The sequence below is a fragment of the Pteronotus mesoamericanus genome, unplaced genomic scaffold (assembly GCF_021234165.1).
Source record: "Pteronotus mesoamericanus isolate MK-2021 breed Mesoamerican mustached bat unplaced genomic scaffold, CSHL_Meso_final contig_20, whole genome shotgun sequence".
NCBI lineage: Eukaryota > Metazoa > Chordata > Mammalia > Chiroptera > Mormoopidae > Pteronotus > Pteronotus mesoamericanus.
The window spans coordinates 62,740,933-62,760,375 of NW_026555085.1; the positions used below are offsets into that span (position 1 = coordinate 62,740,933).

Genomic DNA, 19,443 nt, shown 5'->3' on the forward strand with positions numbered 1-19,443 from the left:
GGAGATATTACAGAGGACCCAGCCCGCAGCGACAAGCACAAAGTCACGGGGTAATGAACTTCGGGGACCCTATGCCGCTTCGAGCGCGGCTCTCCCCGGAAATCAGGACCTGGCCGCCTGTTCCTTCGGAAGACTTCCCAGCAATCTAGTTTTCCCACAACGCGCTCGGGTTCGGGCAGCGCTGAGCCCATCTGCCTGAGACTGCAGTTGTGTTTTCCTTTTTTCCTTAGAAGACCAGCGGTCTGTAGAGATCTGTCCACACTCTGCATGCCTAATGTAGAGGGAGAAATTGAAGACTGAGAGACAGGAATGGGGAAAGAGAGGGATTTTTCCGTTCTTGCTCCGTAGGAAGACCATTTTCGTGTCTCCATCTCTGTCCTTCAGTACTCCTCTCTTGTTGTTCTCCCTTCTTTCGATCTGCTTGTCTGCCTCTCCATTTGTCTGTTCATGCGTGTGTCCATATCAAGCAACATTCCTAGCAGCTGCAGTTTTGCAAGAGCCGGGAAGAAACTTAAGGATGCTTAAATTTCCACTGTGGAACGAATTCTGAGCTCCCGGGGAGCAGCGCAGCGCGCGACCGACATCCACCTGTCCAGCCCGGGAGCCTCGCAGGCTGGAGGGCGGCTGGAGAGTGGCGGAGCCCGGCAGCGAGGCGGACGCTGTCGGCCGGGACTCGAGCAGCGCCCACCCACCGCTCCGCCCCGGGACCGCCAGCATGAGCAAGCCGGCCGGATCAACAAGTGGGTACCTTTAGGGCCGCCGCGGGGCTCAGGCGCGCAGCCTGGGGCGGGCGGGCGGGGAGGCCTTGGAGAGCCTACTCCGAGCGCAGCCGCTCCGAACCCCGGAGATGTACTCCTTTGGCGTGTGCGCTTTGGCCCAGCTTCTTGACCGCGAGTCGAGCGTTTGGTGGTGAAGGCAGAACAATTTCGTTACCTCTGAATCTCTTGATCCGCCCCCGCCCCCCGTTTTCTGGTAAGGTGGGAAGGTAGCGACCCGTGCAGCCAGCACACCAGTCCCGCGAGTTCCCCCACTTAGCCGCCAGGTGTGGGGAGGTGGGAGCGGTGGGGGCGGGAACTAGGCCCCAGCTCCAGGCAGCAGCACGATAACAGGCTCGTTCAAAACTCAGAGCTCCGGCGCACAGAAGCAACTCTGCGAAAAGCGGATTTTGAATGGAATGCTTTGCACCCCGTTTATAGCTATTTCAAATAATCCTGCAAACTGGGAAGCAGAAACAATTTAAAAGTCACATTTTCCTTAATCCTAAATCCGCGTAGATCATAACTGGGGAATTTAAAGTATGGCGAACCGTTCTAGCAAAGAAAGGACCAAATCCCTAATCCCAAGGACTTTTCGAGCAGGAGCTCGGCAGAGGCAGGAGGTGCGGCCTGTTCCTTTCGCGCGTTTCTCTCCTTCAAACTTGCTTAGCTGGCGGCTGTCCCTCGGCACGCCAAGCCAAAGCTCATCTCCAGCCGTCCCTAGACGCCCTAGTGCAGGACTTGGTGGACGTGCAAGGGCCTTTGCGAACGCCGGTATTGCGGAACCGAGGACATGCATCCAGTCAGAGCCGGGGCAGGGCCGCACTGCTGGGATCTCCCAGGGGCATCTCAGTTCCCGCCTTCTGGTGTCCCGGAGTTGCCCTTTCCGTGGTCCAAGGGTGGGGTTGACCGCTGCTGCAGTCCCCATGTCCCGTAGTTCTGCCCCCCTTGCTGTTTTCACGCGAAGCATTTCTGGCGATTTGTGCTTTCCTCGGACAACACCCCCTGCTCCAGTCCCTCGTCCTTATTGTTCTGACTCTGAAAGTTGTCAGAGTCCGAGACACTTCTGAGAACTGACAGTAAAGTCTCCCCTTATGCGGGATGCAATTCCGCCCACACCCCCCAAAAGTAGGTTGTGTTTTCACTTTGTCCGATTGTTTTGGTTTGGGTGCTGATGTTTTAAAAATTAGAGTAAAATGAATGTGGACAAAAAGAGAAAAGGAGAACTATTTAGATCTAGGCAGAGGGAAAAGAGAAGGAATTGTAACCGCGGTCCGCATCAGAGCCAACACTTGGGGAGGACTGGCATTTCTATCCTTGGGCCTGGCCTGACCTGGCTGTTTCACTCTCTGGGAAGCGAGGCAAGCTCGGTTTTTGTGGCCCATGTTCCCTCGTGCGAGGGTCCTTTCCGAGAGGCGCGGAAAGAAGCCTTTCGTGTTGCATTCCGAGACTCATTGCAAAATCCCTAGCCCGCGGGCCTCAGCCGGCCCCCTGCTCGCTCGCCCTGTGACAAGCCCTCTCGCCTCCTTCCCTTGAAGTAAGTAGTGTGGGACTCTTGCACCCACTTGGGGGTGCAGAGACGCCATGGTTGAGAGGGTGCGTGAAAGGTGAGGCTTCGGAGGCAAGAGAAGGGGCAGGCATGAAGCCCATTCCCTGGGGGCCGGCCCGCGTACTGGGGACTAGGAGCGTCAGACCCTCTGGGCTTTTAGGAAAAAAGACAGAGCGATGCACCGGGGAAAGTTGGAAGATCTCCAACTTCCCGGGAGTCTGAGTTTGGCCTCGGAAGCCTCGAGTCCCCTGCGCAGGCCCAGCTGCTGCTGTTGAGGTTCCTCTGGCCCGAAGGACGGAAGCTCCCGCCCGCGGTGCTGCCGCAGTCGGGCCCTCCCAGAGTGGTGGCGGCAGCCCTGTCCGAAACCTGTGCCCCGCGGGCCCTGGGAGGCGAGGAGGTCGGCGCACAGTGGGCGAGGGCAGGGCCGAGCCAGGCCGCGAGTTCTGCAGCCCCTGCCGCGCTCGGCCTTGCGCGGCTGGAGAGCAAGAGCGCTGTCAACCGGGAACCCCGCCTGGGTGGTAACAAGACCCCGGCCAGTCACCCCTGCGGCCCAGACTAACTTCTTTCAACAGCCTCTGATGGTAATTACAGTAATCGAAGCTGCCATATATCTTTAGGCAATTATGACACACAAAAAGCCCCGATGGGACCCCCTGGCGAGGGAAGTTAAGAACGGTCTTCCAGCTTCAGGAAACTACCGCTCGCCTCACGTCGGAGCTCGCTCGGTTTGTTAAATGAGAGGAGCTTTGCAACGGGGTCAACCAGCTTGTCTCGTGACCCCAAGTCACCTTAACGTGGCTGGGCAGAGGAGTCTGAGGCGCACACTCGCTGGGCTCTGGAATGTTTGCGTCCCTCCCGCCTGTGCCCGGCCCCAGGTGGGCGGCCGGTCTCTAACCCGTCCTAGTCTACACAGAAGCAGGGCCGACCCGCAGTCGCGGCGGCCCCGGGGGACGACGGTCGAGGAGCTCCGCCCGCGGGAGCCGGCTCCTTTTTCCACCCCGTCAGGTTTCTCTACAGAGTGTGCCCCTACTATTGCTCCTCCTGAGCCCTCATCTTGGCATCATCAAAGTGCCCCGGGGAAGAAGAGGACATCTGGGGCGACGGGCAGAGGGGTGTGTTATGCACAAGAGGATGAGTGCAGATTATGGAAACCAAATTCACGGCTCCTCCGGACTGAGGGCAGTGCAGCAGAGCTCGAGTCCGGCCCGCTGGGTGGCCGTGAGTTCCCCTAGGCGCAGTGACAGGCCCGAGGAGTCGAGGGATGGTACTTACTGTGGCCGCCCCGCGTTCTCTCAGCCCCTCCCCCCAAATCTCTCCTCCCACCCTGCTGGAGAGGGGGCGCACAGGCGGTGGTCGCGGGGCCGCGCGCCTCCCCTGCGGGCCTTTGTCGCCATCCGAATTCCCATGCTACTCTTTTTGACGGGTCACTGGTGGCTCTATAGGCAGGTGCTTCGGCGGGGTTGTAATTACCCCGGCCGAGCCTGGTGGTTACCGAGCCCCTCCCACCCCACCCCTCGCGGCCCCCCTGCTCCCTCCCTTCCCCCGCCCGTCCACCCAGGCCTCTCCAAGGCCACCGCATCGGGTGCGATCCCGCCCAGACTCCTCGGAATCCGCCAGCAAGTTTCCACCTCCAACGTCTCAGGGGGGGCCGTCCCCACACCGCGCCCTCTCCACCTCTACTCTTCCCGCCCATTCTCACCCCTGCTTCTCTTCACTCCAGCCTGAGCGCCCGGCGGGCGTGGGGGGTCAGCGGTCAAGTTTCACCCAGGCCTGAGGCCTCAGGGGTCCCGACAGGAGGCCTTCGGGTATGGAAAGGAAAATTAAATGTTAAGAAGTTAATTATTATTAACTATCATTATTATTAAAATGTTAATTAAGGTAACACTTTATTTAATTCTCCCCGTGTTTGTAGAAGGAAGGATTTTTAAGTCCCACTTCAGGCTGCTGGGACTCTTCTCTATTCTTAGAGAAACATAATACCTTCCCTACTGAATTTTCGAACATTATCTCCTCCCTTACATTCCGACAGGGTCTGCAGCCACCCCAGGTTTGAGGGGATTTCAAGGAAAGTTCTCTTAAATCGGGCGACCCTCGAGGCCAGCGGGAGTGTGTGTGTGTGGAGGGGGAGGGGGTTAGTTTAGAGAAATCAGTCAGAGCCTTTAAAACATTAGCCTCAGACAGCAGCAGAAAGACGGAAAGGAGGAGATCCAGAGGATCCAGGAGAAGGAGGCGAGTCTTTAAGCAAGAAGTTGGGGAATGGAAGGAGAAGGGGGTGCTGTCCCGCCCGAGCCTGTCAGACAATCACACACGCTTGCATCAATCGCTCTTCTCTGACTTGCCTAGCCCGATGCTAGCTAGTTACTTTGGGGAGGACATTTTTTCCTAAAAGAAATAATTTCTCAAAAGCGGTCCACCAAGCATTTAAAAAAAATAGGTAAAGCGAAAGTTGGGCAATTACCACCACTCTTATTATCATTAATAATCCTAGTATTAGCATTACAATAATAATCCTGATAATAACAACCGCCCCGGCAGCTCAGAGAAAACTCGATTGCCTTCCAGCTGCCATCCCTGGTTCCAGCCGTGTTTGTTTTTCTTCTGGTTCCTTTTACATTTCAAGTTTGTCTCCTCGCGCGCTCACTAACAACTTTCTCTGTTAAAAGCAGGAGCGGGGGAGGGAGGCGACCAAACTTTCCGCGGAGCAGAAAGGCAGCGGCGGGCCGCGCTGCCGCCTCGGCCTGCTGTAATCTTTTATTCCAAAATGGGTCTCAGCGATTAGAGGAGACCCAAATACATGTAGCGGTGCATGAATAATGCTCATTGTAGGAAACTGACACTTGCTCAAGGAAAAAAAGTTTGGCTATAAAATCACTTCATTATTTGCTTTTACTGCAGCTTCAGTGCTAATCCCTTCAGAGGTCAGATTGCTTAGCATCTCTCTCTCCCTCTCCCCTTTCCTCCCTCTCCTCCGCCCTCTTCGGCCCTTCCCCCATTCCCTGTCTTCTCTGCGATTTCAGGCCGCATTTTAGATATCCCCTGTAAAGTGTGTGGCGACCGCAGCTCGGGGAAACACTACGGGGTCTACGCCTGCGACGGCTGCTCGGGGTTTTTCAAGCGGAGTATCCGAAGGAATAGGACGTATGTCTGCAAATCTGGAAACCAGGTACCTTAGCCAGGCTGCATTGCCCAGCTCCCTTCTGCTGCCTCCCCCTCCTTTGTTTGTGCCAAGAGACTCCTTTGAGACTCCAGGCTGCTCAGGAGAGACCAGACCTTGACCTCTCCTTTGCACTCTTTCCTGACTCAACTCTTTAGAGGCCCTTTCCCTTGGGCAAGGCAGGGCGGCGTGGGGAGTTTGGGGGGGAGGTAAGGGAAGACAGATGAATTTACAGTAGGAAGTCTGAAACCTCAGCGTCACCACTCCCCCCCACACACACATGCACACACACACATACTTTTAATCCTCTGACAGATTTTGACACTGGATGAGGCCCACACCCAGTAACTATAAAGGCAGCCCCGGGGGCCTAAGGGACTTCAGAATCTAAACGTCATATGTAAGCTGGAGAGAAAGGAGTATGTTTAGATCTCTGTCCACCACACCCCCATTCCTAGCAGCCCAGTGTCCTGACCACTGCCTGAGATGGAAGACGTAGAAGCCACGGGGCACCCCAGGCAAGGTTAAGACTCCAAGTGAGTGCTGGCCACTGGAACAGAAAGGATGTGCTCTGTCAGGGGTTGTGCCCTATCAACTTTAGAGACAGGGGGCTGTTCTGACTCTAGCTGCGCCTTGTCAGAAAATGACAGAGTGAGCAGAAAGAGAAGGCTCCCAAGGAAGGAGTAACTGGGACCTTTTCCCAGGTCCCTATTTTCTCTGCTTAGAAGGTGTGCCTGGTTGGTTGTGTTTTGGTCTTAGGCAGGCTGAACTGTCTCAGAGAAACAGGTGAGTCGGGGCATGGGCTGAGTGTGAGCCAAAGCTTCCTGAAAGTGTCAGCAGAACTGCTTGACTCATGTCCCAACTTAGTAATAAGCTTATTTCAACCTAGGGGGTCAGCCTTTTGGTCCCACATTTTGCCTTCTCCTTAGCCAGACACACAGACCCTCAGCACAGAGCCACCACCTTGATTCTCAAGAAGACCCTGGAGAGTATGTTAGTCAGAAGTCATCCTCTGGTAACTAAAATGGTAAAACATTTCTACTAATTAACATATATGTATAAACATGATATACATATATGTACATGTGTGACACTAGTCAATGATTCTTTTTCTGAAGCCACATCTGCTTATTTAAGTTTCTGGTAGATTTGGATTATCAAGAAGACAAAGAAGACCTCTGCATTTGGATAAGTTATTTGAAACTTTCCAGTCCTGTTACTTGTTTAATTGGGTTCACAGCTCTGTATCAGTTTCTAGTTTCACCATATGGATACATCACATTATATACACACAGGACTGTATCCAAATAGCTTCACGGGGATATGGAATTACTGTGGGTTGTCAGATTTGATCAGGCTTCTACTTAAATTATCTTTTACTTTTATGCATCACACAGAATTGGGAAATCAAAATCTCAGATGTTATGCTTGATATTTTCAAAGGGACTGGCTATCAATTTATATTGATGTCAGTCCAAGTATTTGTAAAGGAGTGATAATAGACTCATCAGGCTTGGTGGCTCTCTCCTTGTAGAGAGAATAAATGGCCTAAGCTGAGAAACTCATCTTTCTCTCCAGCTCCAGACATTTATATACATATGATCTGAATTGAAGACACTCCTAAAAACTAATGAAGGCTTCCATTTTGCATTAACGTGTTTATCAGAATGCTAGGGAAGTAATGTTTGAGGATAGACATGATTACATTTAATAAGTTCTTTCAGCCTCTTTACATTGAGCTACTACACTGGTCAGCAAAGAAACCCTGAAGAATTTGCTTAGGAACCAAAAAGTATTTCCTTTCTCTCTTAATCTTATTCTAAGATTAGGTAAATAATATTCCCATTTATTATTAACAACAATGAGGACAGTTAGAAATTGTTAACCCATGCCCTACCTTTATTTAAATAAATCGACATTTTAAATCAGAGGGGTGTGATTTTATAAAACTCTTTTCTGATGTGTATTTTTTCCTAAGCGATATTTTAGAAAATGCACTTAGGCCCACTTCAGCATGTATGGAATTTTGACATAATGAAGCAAAAATACGTTTACTTTACTATCTTCTCATTGCAAATCTAACAGTAACAACTCATAAACACAAGAGAACATCAAACTTACATATTTTTGTGTATAAAATATATATGTAGATATGACTGTGTATCTATGTGTTTCCTCAGTAATAACACCTAACACTGAATGAATTCCATAAGAAACTTTCTCTGTAAATTTCTTCTTTCAGTGGCCTACATTTTCTCATAAAATGGTATTTGGTAAAATATTTATTTTCTCACATGTCTCAGATAAATATTTCTAAGGCAGCAATTGCCTAATTTCTCAGTTACCAGGCTAATATTCTCAGCCCATGTTACTATTTTGTTAGTCCATCACATTATCTTCCTGGTCATATGTACAGGGTGGGCATTTCTAGATTTCCCTTGGCCTTGGGCTCTTTCTTTCCCGCCTTCTCCTAACCCCTCTGGCTTCTGCCCCAACTTCCAGGAATGGTTGTGTGTCCAGGAACCAGGGCTAAGACTAGGCTATAAGACAACTCTCACCATGCTGGTTATAACGCTGGCTTTCAGTACAAAGGCAAGAGTGAGAAAACAGGAGAGCAAAGAATCAATGGCAGATAGTTATCTGATCGAGAGAGGTAGACTAAGACCAAAGCGGAAAATAACAGCAGGAAGGGGCCAGCGCGGGGATCCCAATCCAGCGCTGGGGCCAGGTCGCTGTCTTCGGTCCTGAAAAAGTCTCCTCCCAGCGTCCCCACCCCTCTCCACTCGCGGCAGTTCCCCTCGGGAGCTTCTCCCGGGCGCAGCGCCCCTTCACCTGCTTGGAGAAGGTTTTGTCCTCCTTGTCCCCTTTCACAAGGTCATGCGTGCGCTGGCGCTCTTGAAGTAGCCCAGGGAATCCCAGCCCTTTCTCCACCTGGCCCTGCTGGTGCTCGCTTCATGGCCCCAGGTGGCGGTGGCGGGGTCTGCTCCCACCTCCACGCCGGTTCCCCCTGCGCAGCGCCGGCTTCGCGTCGCCAGTAAAGGCCGGGGGCCGCTGACGGCCTGCGCTCTGTTCCAGGGAGGCTGCCCGGTGGACAAGACACACAGAAATCAGTGCAGGGCGTGTCGGCTCAAGAAGTGTTTGGAAGTCAACATGAACAAAGATGGTAATCAGTACATCTTTTTATTCTTCTAACGTTGATTAATAATTAAATGACATGTACAGAAAATAATGGCACTCCTATGCATATAAACCATCTCCTGAGCACTTCTTTCTGGACGCTGGGAACTGGCCCAGGCTTTCAGTCTCATCCTTATCCCTTGCAATCTTTCAGCGAGAGTTCCTTCCCGACCCCCCTGTACTGCCTAGGGCAGGGCCCATGCCCACAAAAGAAACCTGGGCCCCACAATCACCCCAAGAAGCCAGAGTTCCCAGGGACCCCACTATGCTAAGGACACAGGCGGTATTTCTCCGGACAGTCTCCGGGGGAGGAGGAGACGAAGTGTGGGAGGAGAGAGGGCCACGCGGAATTTTGAGTCCTTGTTTGCAAACTCAACAAGATTGCAAGATTGGGACTGTCATTGTGGTGGTCCGGGCTTTTCCAGGGCTTTCTCTCCACCCTACAGAAAGCGACTGGAGAGGTTGGGTGACACCTGTGAGTGCCTCGAACACCCAGCTCCCAGAAAGGCTCTTAAACGCACGCGCAGCAAGAACCAGGACCTGTGGTTGCCGGGCGGTGGCCTGGTGAGGGCGCCCCAGGGCGGGGCGGGGAGTAGGGCAGGGAGCGGGGAACTCGGCCTCAGCGCAGGGTGCGTTGCGGCGGCCCAGGCGGCAGCCCTAGGAGGCACGGCGCCCATGGGGGACAGGAGAGCTCTTTCCTTCGCCGCCCAGGAAGCAGGAGCGAGCGTCCAACCTGTTGAACTTGTGTATTGACAAGTTGTCAAGCTAGGCGAGCGGAAGATTGCCCTGAATTAATTTGTTTGTTTAAACTGTTGGTGGTAATTGTCACATCTCCCCTGCCTTCCTCCAGCACACTCCGAGAAGGGCTCTCCCTTGTCCCATCCCCCAGCGTCCCTCGGCTCAGGTCCTTTTTTCCTGCTGCCCTCAAAGGCCAAACGACATTTCCACGTGGGCGGGGTTGAGGGTGGGGGAACCATCCTTGGGCTGAGAGGGAAACGTCTGTGCAGAGACGTAGTGCTTCCCTCTCCTCTTGGTCGTGGACCAGGATACCTAACTACCCCCTCCCAGAGGGTCTCTGGGTGCCTGAGGCCGCCTCTGTGTGGAGAGGAGCCCTGAACGGACAAAGAACACACCTAGTCTTGCTGGAGGCATGTCATTATCCTGATACTTTGTGCCGGGCTCCTCTTCTCGGCCTCCGGGGCGCACACAGTGGAGTTGTCAGACGATCTCAGAGCGCCCGCATTCCTCCCCCTCCTCACCTCTCTGGCGACCTTGCCTGCGCTGACCTGGCGTTTGGCCCTGCTGCGCAGCAGCGGCTAAGGGGAGCCAAGGCTCTGATCCAGGGCGTGTGTCCGTCTGTCTCTGCAGCCGTGCAACACGAACGGGGGCCTCGGACGTCCACCATCCGCAAGCAGGTGGCCCTCTACTTCCGTGGACACAAGGAGGAGAACGGGGCGGCCGCGCACTTCCCCTCTGCGGCGCTGCCCACGCCGGCCTTCTTCACCACCGTCACGCAACTGGAGCCACATGGCCTGGAGCTGGCGGCAGTGTCGGCCACCCCCGAAAGGCAGACCCTCGTCAGCCTGGCTCAGCCCACGCCCAAGGTCAGTGGCCTTGCTGGGAGTCCCGCGACGAGTGGAGGGAAATGAGAGGGGCAGCCATTCCTTCTGAACTGGGATGCGGTCAGGCAAAAGATGGGGAGGCCTCGCAGGGCACTGGCGGAGCCCTGCAGGGAGCTCTGGGTCTTTCAGCTCTTCCCGACTGAGGCGGGGGTGCTCAGGCTTTAGTGTGTAGAGGAGTCACTCTCTGGGCTGCTACAAATACGGCCTCTCAGGCCCATCCACCAGAGAGCCCCTTTCAGCAAGTTTGATGGGGAAGGGAAGCTGCGTTTCAGAAAACACCCTGGTGTGGAGCCCTGTCTGAACTGAGAGGGCAGCCTGGGAACTCCCCCGGAGGCCAGAGAGCAGACATTGTTTGGAGAAGAAAGGAATTGCTTACAGCTGGCAGAAGAGTCCCTAAGTTGCAAATCTCAGGGATCTATTCTCTTGGGCAAAGCTGTGGGTCCCTAACATAAGAGAGGAATGTGGAACTCACCCTGTTGGGAGAGCTTGAGGAACCTGGCTTCATTTCTCACTCTCCCCTCACTCTCTTCTGAGCAGCATGGATATACTCCTGGACTGAGCCTCTACTGGCAGGGCCGGAGCCAGAACCACCTAAAAAGGCTGCAACCTAGGGACTACCCTTCAGGCTTCCAGCTGGTACCTACCCAGAGCCCCCACTCCAGGCCAAGAAGGGCTCTGGATCTCCCCCAGAGGAGGGCCAGCTGCAGCCCCGCACTGCAGGGAAGCCAAACACCTGGGCACACATGCATGCACAATATTTAATACTGCTTCCTTACCCTTGATGTGTATAATAAGCTTGGGAAAGTAGTGTTATGAATATGTTGTCAGTTATGAATGGGAATGTTCTGTGAATGATTAAGATGTCTAATTGAAATATTTCCATAATATACTAATCCTTTCTAAAAATACTCATGTGCATATTTGTGTTTGGGATGCCTATTAATTTATATTTTTTCACATCTATTTTTATTTACACAAATGCAAGCAGCTCTTGTCTAAATTGGGAGACGGGCCTGGCACTTGGCTCAGCCCAAGGAAAATTTGCTACAGGGGATAGACAAGCCAGATGCCCCTCTGGAAGGAACAGACCCACAAAGAGTGGGAACGGGTCTCTCCCAACAATTTCCCAAACTCTATAGGTAGAGGGGTTTGGTTTTTATCCCCCTGTGGCAATTGCCCACTTAAGCAGAACATCCAAATTCCTATCTCCTTCTGTGTTTGAATTAGCAAATGAAAAAGTTGGCTCTTCTTGAAAAGCTGTGGTTTCCTCACCCTCTGGTGTCTCCGCCTCTTCCCCACCCAGTATCCCCATGAAGTGAATGGGACCCCAATGTATCTCTACGAAGTGGCCACAGAATCAGTGTGTGAATCAGCTGCCAGGCTTCTGTTTATGAGCATCAAGTGGGCTAAGAGTGTCCCAGCTTTCTCCACCCTGTCTTTGCAAGACCAGGTATGACCGAGAGGGCCTCGAGGTCTTGGGGGAAGGAAGTTGGGAAGAAGCACCAGGAGTCAGTCTCATAAAACTGTAGGTTACCTGGATAAATTGCCAAGGTCAGGCATCAGTCACTAACAGCAAATTTCTTCTTACTAAGAAATGCAGTTACGTTATTTCAGGAAAGTTGGATCTGGTCTATGAAAAACAAACAAGGATATTATTATTATTTTTTTTAGTTTAATCGAAACATCAAATCTAATCACAAATTCTTCATGATTTTTAAAGTTGTTAGTAAAACATTGTTTTCTTAACCACATTAGAACTAGAAGAAATAGAAGGATATTCGCCTGTGAGATTTTGGGAAGTGGTTTCATTATTCTATAATCACAGCTTTATATTTTCCATTGTGATACAGTTTGGGCCACTAATGTATTAAAAGGTGTATTGCGACCTCCTGCAAACTCGGTTCTCCCTTGATTCTTTAAGTGTTTTTAGAGATTTTATAAACAAATAGGTATTGTATGTAATTATGTACGTGTAGATGGCATTCTGAGGCAGTAAAAGTTTGTGCTGCTAAAAACTGCGTTATACCAAAACCCAGAAATTTTGCTGGTAGGAGCATCAGAAATGGCCTCTGCCAGAAAATTTTCTAAACTTAAGGGAAAGGAAGAAAATGAAGTATTCACAACCATTGACTGTTACCAGTGCATTCATGGGAATTAATGACAAATTTCTCAAAAGGCTAATAAGCAGTTCTAAAAGGATTTATTTCTGTAATTCATTTTATACTTAATTAAAGCATAATAGTGCCCCTTAATATGAAGTACGTTTCCTACAGAGAGACCTGGCAATGTGCTAAAAACATCTAATCTTCTAGCGTGGAATGTTCTTTTTTTCAAGACCTGGACTTGCAGACATGGCCAGAATTAGATATTGTTTACCTTGCATTTTAAAATCATTTCTTCTTTTTTGTACTTAATGTAATAAAACTAAAAATAACACATTTTGAAAATTAAGCCTTTTAATTTTCTTTGCAAGCCTTTGCAATTTAGCTCTTAGCTATCAAAAGGAAATGCTTTCACATAAATCATCCAGAATTGAGAGAATTCTTGTAGGTTTTTCAAAAAACAGATTTTTCCAGATGGTTAGGTTCTATCTTTGACCAGGTTTACTGGTTGGCTCTAATCGTTTGCTGTGTGTGTGTGTATGTAAATGGGCTATTTTTTCCCCTCAAAACAAGTATTTGTAGACTCTTTAATTCAAGCAAAATTTATTTACTGTCTGCCACTCATCCCTTCAGTGGAAACCCTTCAACAACTAGCAAACTGCAGTGAAGTGGAATGCGGTATATTCATTTGGAAAAGGAGCCAGATTTTCATTTTAAATATTCAGTAGCACATTTTATTAGAATGAAAATGACAAGCACCTTGATGCTGTCCACTTATGAGTCTCAGAAAAATCAGGCAATGAGATGAGGTAAACTCAGCAAAACCCGATTAACATAATTACACCCTGATTTCCCTGCATGCCTCTTGGGAATTAATGATTTTCTCTTTCTCTCTCTCTCCCCCTCCCCCAGCCAGCCCCCTGCACCCACCAGGAAGATGGGGGCCCAGATTTGCAAGCTTAGTCTGGAAACCTCAACCCTGATAATAACAGCATTTTACATGAGAGGAATCCACCTGCTGGGATGCTGGTGGCATTTCATTGAGTCTGGGTCTCTGGGAGAAGTTTCTAGGTGGTCAGGAACAAATGGATGGGAAGACTAGAAGGGTAAACCTTTTCCCAAGAGAAGCAAACTTTGGGCGATTAGAATGGCTGACTCTCAAATGCATGTGCTTATCTATAGGCACCTTGTCAAAAAGGAAAACAAGGGAAAGCTAGAATATTCAGAGGAAAAATTACCAAGACAGGCATTTAAAACACTTTTTAAAATAATGGAAATTTACATATTGAAATTGTTTGTAAATTTATAAATTACACACTATATTATATTATACATCTATTGTATGACAGCTGATGCTTTTGGAAGATGCTTGGAGAGAACTGTTTGTTCTAGGAATAGCACAATGGGCCATTCCGGTTGATGCTAACACTCTACTGGCTGTATCTGGTAAGAATTGCACAATTTAATGACTTTGTTGTAGAAATTACCATAAAAATACATTACTGAAAAAAGAACAACATGTAAAGAATAACAAATTCCTGCCGAACAATAGAGTATACCTGTCATTTATAAATCTATATTTAAATGCAAATAATGTTGTTTTGTTGTATTCATGACTGCTTGCATTGTTATTTAAATGCAAATTACTGTGTTTGTTATCATCCAAAAGAAGATTTTATATTAACTTTCATACAATATAACCAGTTTACATGGAATCAGATATCTCAGAGTGACAATTGAATAGATATTGATATGCAGAATTTTGTCAAAAATCAATATTAAATTATGAAAATGCCTTCATATTACAACATTTATTCCATATTTTCATTCTAGGCATGAATGGTGACAACACAGATTCCCAGAAGCTGAACAAGATTATATCTGAAATACAGGCTTTACAAGAGGTGGTGGCTCGGTTTAGACAACTCCGGCTAGATGCTACTGAATTTGCCTGTCTAAAATGCATCGTCACTTTCAAAGCTGGTAAGCAAGCACAAACCCCTGTCTCTTCTCCTTCCCCAGTTTTGCCACCTCACCAATTCAGCCACCTCAAAGTCCAGACTTACCTTAGCAAAAAGAAGTGCTAGTTTTCAAGGGAGCGGAGACTCTTAGTCTGGCCCCATTTCAATAACTGTGGGGACTTGTGTTCTCCTGCTGGCTCTCCACTTCCAGAGGGGCACTTTCCCCATCTGCATTTCCTGTGCTGCCTATCACGGTTTGTTGGTCTTCATTTCCAGTTCCTACACACAGTGGTTCTGAACTGAGAAGTTTCCGGAATGCTGCTGCCATTGCAGCTCTTCAAGATGAGGCTCAGCTAACTCTCAACAGCTACATCCATACCAGGTATCTCTTGTTTGCCTTGAACGTGTCCTTAAGAAAATTGCTTCCATTGTGAATGTGTGAGCTGGGGGTAATAAGCCAGTTCAAACATTGTGACTAATTGTTATGTTGCCAGCTAGTTAATTTACTTAGAATTTATGTCCTTAACTATCTCTCACAAGGTGGGTGAGAGGAGCAAATCAAATTAGATTATCAATTAGATGGCCAGATGCCTTACTGTTGACCTGGTTGAACAAGCTGGCCCATCAAAATAGTTGAACACATCTGTATGGATGCATCCAGATGTGGGAAAGGTCAAAAATGAAGGCTAAGTGTTATAGTTGATAAAGTAGAGTAGTCAAGTCATCCTTTAAAAAAGGCAAATGTCTTTCTTTGGATGCCAATCCCAAATAGAAGGACCAGAGAACTTTTTAGAGAGGCCATCTCTACCCCCATCATAACTGCTGGTTGGTATCTGTTGAGTTACTTGGAGTCATAGCACCCATCGGGTTATGTCTGGCCAAGCAAGGCCCATCAGCAAAGGCTGTTCGTGTCTATTTTTAGAAACTCCCAGCCGCTGGGGCTTCAGCAATCCTCCTGCTGGTCCACCAATGGGCAAGTCCACCAGGAGTGACAGACTTCCTTTTTCCATTTTCAGAGGGAAAAAAAGCAAGGCTTTTAAGAGGTGTGGAACATTGCTAGGTCTGTGGTAGATCTGAATAGAGTTGCTATTCTTATTTATTCCCTAGGTTGGTCTTAAAGGGAAGCCCATGGGAACTTGTCTCTATTATCTCAATATCATCACAGACATTGTGCTGGAATAATTAAATCAGATGAATAGAGGCTGTTAATGTGCCCCTTATGTGAGGGGTTAGAAAAACCCTGAGTCAACTATATCCATTTGGAGTAATACTCATTCAGCTAGGATCTCCTTATTTTTATTACAAATCCTCTTTTGAATACTATTGAATAAAACTGTTCCGTGGCCATGGAATAGCATTGAAGCTGTGCTGTGTGATAGTGCAATGTGTATATGTGCCATGGTTTTTAAATTTAAAATCCACGTTAAATTTTAATATGTATATGATAGGCACTGAATATTTGTTCAAAATTGTAAAATGGACCAGTACCTAATTTCCCCACTAAAAACTACTTTGTATATTAGAACTTATCTTTGACATTGAGAGCCATTGAGATGTAAAGAACATCAAACCAAGAAGAATGTGATGTCCTGTTACTGATTCAGTCCTGCCTTCGCTGAGGTCCTGTTCTGCGCAGGGCTGCTGGGGAGGGCTGTGGGACACCAGACAGCAAGACGCTGCCCTTTATTGTTGCATGAAGAAGGGAGGAGTATTACTCCAGTTCAGACCAGAGAAGAGAGAAAAGCAAAGTGGGGTGTAGGAGAAATGAATTCTAGTTGCAGGAGGTGGGGTGAGGGAGAATCTGGAAAGGCTGACTGATGAAGGAGACAACACGTGAGCTGCTCTCTGTGAATGGCAGGGGGAAGGGATGCTTGTTAAAGCCAGGAGAAGGGCTGGTAGAGGTGCTGAGGGAGTGCTAGAGAGGCGATTGAGGAGAATCTGAGAGCTGGGGAGAAGTAAACCATAAATTAACAAAAGTCTATTTTAGAGAAACAGCAAGTGTAGTACTTCTCCCCGAACCTCAAATCAAGGGAATTTTTAGGTAAGGACTTCATCTGCCTTAACATGGAATTCTTGTTTCATGGTATCTGCTATAGCTATATTTTTTTAAAAAAAAGATTTTATTTATTTTTAGAGAGAGGGAAAGGCATGGAGAAATAGAGGGAGAGAAACATTGATCGGTTGCCTTTCACACGCCTGCAGTTGGGGACCTGGCCCGCAACCCAGACATGTGCCCTGACTGGGAATTGAGCCAGCGACCTTTCAGTTTGCAGGCCGCTGCTCAATCCACCGAGCCATACCAGCTAGGGCTGTAATTTAATATTAAGATATAGACTCATGCATGTGACAACACTGACTATGCCTTATTTCTCAGCTCCTTCAAATCAGCGAACACTCTCCTCTAGCACTTTCCTGTCTAGAAAAATAAAATTTGAAATCGAAATGAAAAGTTAACATAGCAAGCTGAACTACTTGCTCATTAGTTGTTAACATTGCAAACTGAGCTCATTGTTACAGCTCTGTAAGCTATTTCTCTAATTATCTATGATATAAGGAGAAGGCTAGGAATGTCACTTCACACAAACCACATGTTATCATTGAAGATCAAATATATGAATCTGTGAAAGACTCAAATCGCTTACACCTGAGAGAAAACTGCCAGTTATTTTTGTTTATGGATGAAACCAGGGGCATAGCTATTTAAAAACTAATAATTTTGAGCAGTCAGAAATACACACTCTCTCTGTGTCTTTGTCTCTCTCATTCTCACACATGTGCACGCACACATGCATACACACATTGTTATTATTTCTCGGTAGTACAGTACTTCACATGTAATTCTTGTTGAATGACTAAACAGCCCCTCCTTAACTAGAGAATAAAAGAAGTGGGTGGGAAGGTGAGTGGATTATTTATTTACAGAAAATCAAGAGCTAATTATCTATGGATTCTCCAAAATCTATCCTGTTTGAAAGCGATCACTTCCCACAGTTGTTTTCTCACCCAGGAACCTCCTGGCATGTGAGGTGGAAGCTGCCAGCACCGGCACCGGGAGGCTTGTCTAGGCAGCTGCTGCGCCTGCCCACTGCAGGGTGCTCTTTCTTCTCTGCCTGATCCTGGAATGGGAAACAGAGCTATTAGAGAGAGTAAATGGCCAAGGTGAAAGGGAGACATGGATCTTGGGACTTCTTTCAAAGAAACATAGGAGATATTTCTAGCAAGGAGAGCAAGTGGTGGAATTTAGGCTTTAAAAGAAACGTAGATAAGCTTCACCATTTTCATACTACATTATTAAAAGCGGTGTGGTGATCCCCTTCCATGGTGCTCTTGGGGCTGGCAATGAAAGAGCCAAATGAGATTCCCAGAGCCCAGAACTAACCATCAGCCTCGTATCAAGTTGAAGAGAGGGGTCCTCGTTTGCTCAAAGCCAGGAGACAAGCGGGAACGTTGCTGCCCTGGACTCTATTTGCAGGGTGGAATTACTGGGCAGTTAAACTCAGTGTTTAGCTAGCTAACTCCTGTGAAGGGATTTCGGTATCTGTCGGTTTCTAACACCTTGTGGCTATTGGTTGAGCCTGGCTCAGTCACAGATATGTGACCTCAGACCTCAGTATCTTAGGTGGTTTGTTTCAGTGGAGGGAACCCTCCCCGTGGAGTGTATGGATACCTGATTCCAAGCTATCGATGAAGGAGGATCAGGACTGCAGAGAGGAGGTGGCTCATAGGCATCTAAAGGCAGTAGAAAATTGAACTTGTGCATCTGAGCACAGATGTATGTTGGACATTAAGAGAGGAAATTGTTAAGCAATTTCTCACATCTTTAATTATATGTCAATTTCATTGACATGAAAGTTGGGTGGCACTGCCACCCAACAGAACTTAGTCTTTAATTTGCAGTGTAATAAGGATGGAATTATTCCTGAAAGTGGCTAAGTATAATGCCTGAATAATAATTTGGAGAATTTCCTAGAAACAGAATCTATTTTATTTGAGGGAAATTGCCTTGCAAAGGAAGGAGGCTTGAAAATCAGAAGACATGGATACTACCACTAGCTACTATACCAGGAAACTTGTTTATTATTTAGCCTACACTTAGCACTGTGTTTCTGAATTTTCTTCTTCCAAACAAAATGTAACCCCTTTGCTAATGTTGAGACAGTCACCATGTGATTTTGACATCATTTATCTCCATTTATTTGACATCTCCAGGATGGGCTTATTCTATGTGTGAAACAAGGAGAGTAGTGCCTGTCTGGGACTCTGCTGCCTGGACATGTGTTACTAAAGAGGCCCAGCCAGGACATTATGCTGCAGATGGTGCGTGTTCAAGTATGAGATATCAGTTCCCAGTAGTAATGGATCTGACCTTGCTTTCATGGCTTCTCCTATTCCAGATACCCCACTCAACCCTGTCGCTTTGGAAAACTTCTGTTGCTTTTGCCAGCTTTACGTTCTATTAGCCCATCAACCATAGAAGAAGTGTTTTTCAAAAAAACCATCGGCAACGTGCCAATTACAAGACTGCTTTCAGATATGTACAAATCGAGTGATATCTAAGCTCTTCAAGTCCCTACTTTTCAGTATGGGACAGTACCCATGGAGAACAAGCCTCAACTAACGAACCCTTCAGGAAGCATACATCTGGAGATGTGGAACCTTCAGGAAAAAACGTCCATTGACACAAAACAGTTTCAGGAGCTTTGACCTGCTGCCTCACCCAGGGTAGGGCAGCCCAGAAGGAAAGGGGGTGTAGCCGGACTGCCCGAGCACATAGCTCGCTGCTGCCGTGCCCTGGGATGGGGCTAAATTGAGGGTTGCCACGGCCATGCCACTCTGCCTCTCACCTGGAAGATCCCTCTGAACTATCAAACCCTGAAACACAAGTGGAACTTTCTTTTCCTTTTTAGTGTATAAAGTTGGGTAACCAAATATAGCTCTGTGTATAACACCATGCAGCAGCCTTGAGAACAATCTTATGGTGGAGACTTTATTTTAAAAACCATGGTTAGGTTTAAAATCAAAAGTTTTATCAAAAGTTTCCCCTCTATTGTAATACATCATTAAGTGGCCTTCAGAACTGAGTTAACAAGTGAAAGGTAGCTTATGCCCTGAGATTTGCTTTT

General features: G+C 48.0%; 1 protein-coding gene across 1 annotated transcript; it reads left to right on the forward strand.

The window, feature by feature from the left end:
- The first annotated feature begins 715 nt into the window (after positions 1-715).
- Positions 716-18,925, forward strand: NR2E1 (nuclear receptor subfamily 2 group E member 1). The gene is made up of 9 exons (XM_054568883.1): positions 716-740; positions 5,322-5,467; positions 8,534-8,621; positions 10,004-10,239; positions 11,561-11,707; positions 13,709-13,805; positions 14,193-14,342; positions 14,597-14,702; positions 18,715-18,925. The coding sequence occupies exons 1-9, from the start codon at positions 716-718 to the stop codon at positions 18,875-18,877; spliced, it is 1,158 nt and encodes a 385-aa protein (XP_054424858.1). The 3' UTR covers positions 18,878-18,925.
- The last annotated feature ends 518 nt before the right edge of the window (positions 18,926-19,443 follow it).

Bases quoted from the DNA above. Each gene is read 5' to 3' on its own strand.
- NR2E1 (XM_054568883.1), top strand. From the start codon at position 716: ATGAGCAAGCCGGCCGGATCAACAA. The intron at 741-5,321 runs GTGGGTACCTTT...CTGCGATTTCAG, and splicing joins CAAGCCGGCCGGATCAACAA to GCCGCATTTTAGATATCCCC. The intron at 14,343-14,596 runs GTAAGCAAGCAC...CTTCATTTCCAG, and splicing joins CATCGTCACTTTCAAAGCTG to TTCCTACACACAGTGGTTCT.